Genomic DNA, 6,508 nt, shown 5'->3' on the forward strand with positions numbered 1-6,508 from the left:
GTAACTAATAAATATATAGTAATACTTTTAGAATAAAACAGTACAATATATTTATGATATCAGTGTAGGTAAAGATTCTTAAGATATACAGAACTCAAACCATAGAAGAAAATATGGTTAAATTTGACTTCTTTATATTTAAAAACCATCTTTAAAAGATCTTTAAATTAAGTGACCATACTGGAATCTTTAACAAATGCTAGCCAACTGAATCCAGCGACATATAAAGAGGAGTATATGCTATGACCAAAATTCTAAAGCACATCCTATTAGTAGAATAAAGGACAAAAACTACACGATCGTTTCAAAAAACAGAGAAAAGCATTTACCAAAATCTAACATCCTTTCACAATAAACATGTTCAACAATCTGAGGGTAGCACTGAACTTTTGCATCTATGAAAAACCTACAGCTAATATTATATTTAATGGTGAAAGACTGGAACTGTTTTCCCCTGAGATCAGGAACAAATCAAGAATGCTGACTCTTATAATGTCTGTTCAATATTATACTGGAGGTTCTTTCTAATGGGTTAAGATAAGGAAAGAAATTACAGATATACAGTTTGGAGAGAAAGAAGTAAAACTCTCTTTATTAGCAGATGACATGATCTCATATATAAAAACATCCTCAGGAACAGACATACTATTAGAACTAATAAACAAGTTCGACAAGTTTGTAGGATACGAGAATAATATACAAAAATTAATTGTATTTCTAAATACTAGCAATGAACAGTCTAAAAATGAAATTAAGAAAACAAATTCATTCATAATAGTGTCATAAAGAATAAAATAAATTTAACAGAAGTTTAAGGCCTGTACACTGGAAACCACAAAACATTGCTGAAGATATACCATAGAGAGAGACACAATGTTCATGGATTGTAAGACTCAATATTGTTAAAATGACAATTTCTTCTAAAATAGATCTATAGATTTAATGAAATCTCTATCAAAATCCAAGAAGCCTGTTTTGTAGAAATTGGCAAGTTGATCCTAAAATTTTAATAGGGAATAGGGAAATTTAAAGGATCTATAATAGCCAAAAACAATTTTGAAAACAATTTTGAAAAAAGCTAGAGGACTTGTACTACTTGATTTCAAAAACTCACTGTAAAGTTATAGCAATCAAAATAGTGTGATACTGGCCTAAGGAAAGATATATGGATCAATGGCGAAGAATAGAGAATTCAAAAATAAATTCATAGAGTCAATTAACTTTCTGCAAAGATATCAAGTCAAGTTAATGGGATAATGGAGAATCTTTTCAACAAATGGTGCTGGAACAATTATATATATGCAAAAGAAGAAATTGGACCCTTCACACCATACATAAAAATTAACTCAAAGTGAATTTAGAAGAACTAAGACTATAAAAATTTTAGAAGAAAACATAGAGAAACTTTTTATGATTTAGGTTTGGACAAATATTTTTTAGATATGAGAGCAAAAGCATGGTCCCAAACAGAAAAAAACTGATAAACTTCATTCAAATTGAAAACCTTTGCTCTTCAAAAGGCACCATTAGAAAAGTTAAAAAGAGAAGCTATAGACTGGGAGAAAATGTTTGTAAATCAGACATCTGATAAAGTACTTGTATTCAGAATATATAAAGAACTCTTACAACTGAATAATAAGAAGATACCTTCCCTCGTCCCAAATGGGCAAAAGATTAGACAATTCAACAAAGAAGGTATATGAATTACTAATAGACACGTGAAAAGATGTTCGACATCATTAGTTGTTAGGAAAATGTAAATTAAAAACCATGATGAGATACTACTATACACCATTTCGAATGGCAAAAATTTTTAAAAATTGATAATACCAATTGTTAACAAAGAACTTGGAACTCTGATGTGTTGCTGGCTGGAATATAGAAAGGTACAGCCACTCTGGAACCAGTTAGGCACTTCCTTAAAAAGTTAAACATATCTTTACCATTTGGCTCAGCAACTCCACCCCTAGGATTTTAAGAGAAATGAAATCATATATCAATATAAAGACTTACATGTGAATGTTCATAGCTGCATTATTCATAATAGCCCCAAATTGGTGAATGATAAACAAAATGTCGTATATCTACACAATGGAGTATTTCTCTGCAGTAAAACGCATAGAACTACTGAGATATGCAACATTAGTTAGGTAATTAAGCCAATTTCTTGTATTTTCTTTTGCTTTAATTGTGATTAAATATAATTTAAAAGAGCAGATGAATGACTGGCCTGAGAGAATACTGTGGTAAATTCAGCTGGAATACCCCTTTTAGAGACACTACTCAGCTTTAGCTGATCCTTGTCACGCAGTAATGTGGGCCTGTACTACTAGATTAAACTATGTAAAAAAGGAAGCAGGAAATATGGAATTTTGCATGAAATTCCATGATTTTTAATTGTTAACAACTGTTTTAAAAAAAAATAAGGCACCGTTTGGGCCAAACAACAGTATCTGTACGGTCTCTGATGGAGAATACTTGAGAATTTCGATCAAGGCAGTGACATGACCAGATTTTGGCAAGAGATGTTTATAGTGGTGGTTAATAGTGATTGGATGATCTCTATATACAAGATGCTGAGCTGAAGATGAACATATGTTGTCTCATTTAATTCTCACAAGTATTTCCATGAAGATTAAATAACCGGCCTAAGGTTATTTGGGTAGTAAATGCTGCGCTTCCCCTTTAACCAACATGCTATTCTGGACGGTAGCAGTTTCAACTCTTTTGACCTTTCCTTGGAGGACTTAAAAAACATTTTTTTTTGGAGGGGTTTAATCAGTGTCTTTTAGTTCTCTCCTCTGAATAACAGTTTTTTCACATTAAAGAAACCTAGATCTCAAATAGCTTAATGAGAATAAGTACATATAGCAAGAGAATAGCTTTTAATTACTTGGAGGGAGAGTCTTTTAAGAAGATACAGCTTGAAAAATATCTATAAATATTAAAATCGGTAATATTTAAAGTTGAATATTCAAGTTGTCTCTATATAAAAACATTTGTTTTCAGGATCTTTTGAAGAAATAATTCCTGCAAGGAAGCTGAAGAATTTTTATCCTGGTGTAGCTGAGCACAAAGACATTTCCAAGTTGGTCCTCCTCCTTTCTTCCTCTGTGAATTCTCTAAGAAAGGTGGCTCATGAGGCCCTGCAGGACTTTCAAAAATACAAGACACTCTGGACAGAGGACCGAGATGTGAAAGTGAAGGTGTGTTTCTGCTACTTGTGAAGCAGCTTGAGTTTGAATTGTTTATATCCAACTTGTGTGGGAACGCCAAGAAAATATCAGTGATGATGACAGGAACTCATGAGCAGAGGTCAAGAGCCTATAAATGCCAAGCTCCTAACATATTATATCATGTGTAATTATCACATGGACATTTTGAGGCAATTGATAATAATGAGGCTCAGGCAGACTATGCTTAATTAGCTTAAACAATTCAATATCAGTGATGTTACAGACAGGTCCAGAGGCCAGGTACTCAAGGGTATGTCACACTTACCTAGACTCGGCTATATTTTTGGTTAGAGACTCAAGGTAACTTGAGAACTCTGAATAACCATTCATGCTATTTTGTGAAAGTCTCTCACATAGCCTCCTCTTTTAGCACTATGAATTTATCCCTTTCCGTACCGAGCCACTGGCCTGATAGTACATACAAGTGGAAAGTGTATAAGCAAATGCAATTTTCTAATTTAACTATTATAAGTGTGAGATTTATACTGTTAAAAAGCTAAAGAAAACATTGATTATTTCCTTACTACAGGAGTTTTTGGCTAACAACCCCTCTCTGACTGAAATCAGATCAGAAATTCTGCACTATGCTACTTTTGAACAGGAGATTGATGAGTTGAAGCCTGTTATTGTTGTAGGAGCACTTGAATTGCATACAGGTACTTAAAAAATATTCTGTAAAATATCTGTATTTTCACATGAAATGTTACTTTAGAAAGCAGTTATTAAGCTACCTTGGTAACTATTATAATTATTAAATATTTCAGGACCACCAATATTGTTTATATATGCATTATGTATATATGTTATATATTATTATATATTTTACATATAATATTATACCAAGGTGGCATAATACACTTAATATTCTGCACAGTTCCTCTGTTGGCAGTCAAATAACTAAAAGTACAGGCAAAACTCTTTTTCATGTTACTGTGAGGAGCGGGTTGTATCGCTGAGATAAGAGTCAGTTTGAGGTCTCCTGAGAAGTTAATCCATTTGGGATTAGAGTACAAAGGATGTTGGGACAACCACTTAATGTCTGAAATAGAAAACCCAACGTGACTTTATGGCTTACTGTAGTGAGGGAGAGGTTGGTCAGGCATAGCGCTGCCAACAGAGCAGACTGCCAGTTTCATACAGGATGGCTGGGCAGCATGGAGTCTAAGGATTGTGTGCCTAAATAGGTTAACATCATCTGTAGAAGGATGCTTGCTCAGGCGACACTGTTTTGGATTGGTTGGCACTTAGATGTAGGTTTATTATATTCCTCCTGACTGGTTTCCATTCAGAAGAAAGGGACTGACACTGATTGGCTTGCAAAAGCATGTGAACTAAAGTGAATTGGTCGATGGTTTAGGTTTAAAACTGGGTGTGGTGGCTACTTATTGCCATGGTTATGAAAGTACAATCATTCTTAAGTTTGTAGAAGATTTTATTCTCAGAAGATATTTGAATGACTATTTTACATTAATAGCCACCTTATGCAGATTTTCAGATCTATCCTCATGGAATCAGTGTAACTGTGGTTCTCAAATTTGACTTCCAAGGTTACTTGGTGACAATGACAGTGCCCACCTCACAAACTACTTTATATGAGACACATAGCATGGTGCCTGGTAGATAGTTGATGTTCAATAAATATTGACTACTATTATATCTATCAATAAGGGATTTAATTTGGAGAAGAATCACAAATACTTGAGGAGATTATTAGCTAGCAATCAAAAACTGTATATCAGGGACAATAATTACAAGAACTTCTGCAGCATTTTAGAAACTGTATTCTATCTAGTATTTTAATGTCCTATTTATTTCCTTATAGTGGTTAGGACTATGGTTCTTAATACAAAAATCACCTGTAGCACAGTGTTCTAGTTGTCCAGGTACTTGATTTTAGAGAGAAGAAACTAAAAAATGTAATAGGTGACAATGGTTATAAAGAAAGGGGAAAGTGTACTGAATCCGTGGGGTCCAAGGAAAAGGGGAAAAGAGACCCAGAAGATGTGGACCTCATGAGATAGAATCTCACAGCCTCAACCAACAAGCTGGCTGCGTGTCTCTTCTCAGGCTACAATGTTCTCAGCTCCTTAGTCCTTTCTCGTTAACTGTTGGAAGTTGAGAGGGGAGCAGTTATGTTTCAAGCTTGGCAGGGCTGGGGAGTTTAGGGGTACTGATTGTAGATAAAAGGAACGAGTAGGGATTGATAAGGTAGAGTTGACTAGTTAGAGCTGTTTTGTTTTCAAGGGACAGAAACCCATTTGAGCTATGTTAAGGAGAAAATGGTATATCCCAGAATCCAAGATGCAACTGGGCTTTAGGAATGGACCAGAACCAGGGACTGTGCAGGAAGCTGAGGAAATCCTTTCTCTCTGGCTCTCATTTCTTCTTCCCTCTGCACATGACCTTTTCTGCTTCCCAGGTCAGAGGGCTCTCCCTTAAATCTCATTCCAAACTCTCAAGAGTAGATTCTGATTAGTGCATAAAAGGTCAAGATTGACTAGGACAATCAGCTAGGCCCAGGTTGAAGGTCAGGTTATATGTATTCTCTTAACTATGTAGATGAAGTAGAGAGTGGAATAACAGAAAATGGGCAGGTTTGGCAGATAAAAAATATATTACCCTCCACTGTGTGGAGTTACCTAGATGAAATGAGATAAGTGAAAGCTGCTAATGGGATGACCAGAAACAGAGCAAGGTTCGTATTGGACAGTGCTAGAAGTAATTTCTGATATTCTTCTCCGTAGACTTTTAGTGTCCTCATGCACAATTTAACATACTCCATGGGGATAGGAATGAAATCTTCAAAATCTAGTAACCTCACAACATATTTAATTCAGACTAACTTCTTTTCAAGTGCTCCGTAGCCACATGTGGCTAGTGACTATTAACTGAGACAGTGCTGTTATAGATGTTCAGATTACACATAAAATGAACCGTTTCAGAATGTCAATTGTATTGCTATTTTGATCTTTTCTTGTCTTCACCAGAGCCAATGAAATTGGCCTTATCAATTGAGGCTAAGGCATGGAAGATGTTACTCTGTCGATATCTGAATGAAGAATACAAAAAGAAAATGTCAGACATGATAGCATTTATTAACGACTACTTGAAAAAGTTATCTAGACCTATTCGTGATTTAGATGATGTCAGGTTTGCAATGGAAGCCTTGTCTTGTATCCGTGATAATGAAATTCAAATGGACATGACTTTGGGACCAATTGAAGTAAGAAACTGCATTTTTCATTCTTGAAATGCTATTTTTTTTTTTTTTT

The 6,508-nt window shown here is 34.7% G+C and overlaps 1 protein-coding gene across 1 annotated transcript in view; it reads left to right on the forward strand.

Moving 5' to 3' along the window:
• The window catches only part of DNAH8 (dynein axonemal heavy chain 8), a 339,355-nt gene that overhangs the window by 107,921 nt on the left and 224,926 nt on the right, over window positions 1-6,508 (forward strand). Inside the window, exons 27-29 of the mRNA XM_011354823.2 lie at window positions 3,010-3,206; window positions 3,766-3,892; window positions 6,224-6,459. Coding sequence (XP_011353125.2) covers window positions 3,010-3,206; window positions 3,766-3,892; window positions 6,224-6,459 — 560 coding nt within the window. The remainder of the gene's footprint in view (window positions 1-3,009; window positions 3,207-3,765; window positions 3,893-6,223; window positions 6,460-6,508) is intronic.

Source organism: Pteropus vampyrus, unplaced genomic scaffold (assembly GCF_000151845.1).
Source record: "Pteropus vampyrus isolate Shadow unplaced genomic scaffold, Pvam_2.0 Scaffold18, whole genome shotgun sequence".
Classification (NCBI taxonomy): Eukaryota; Metazoa; Chordata; class Mammalia; order Chiroptera; family Pteropodidae; genus Pteropus; species Pteropus vampyrus.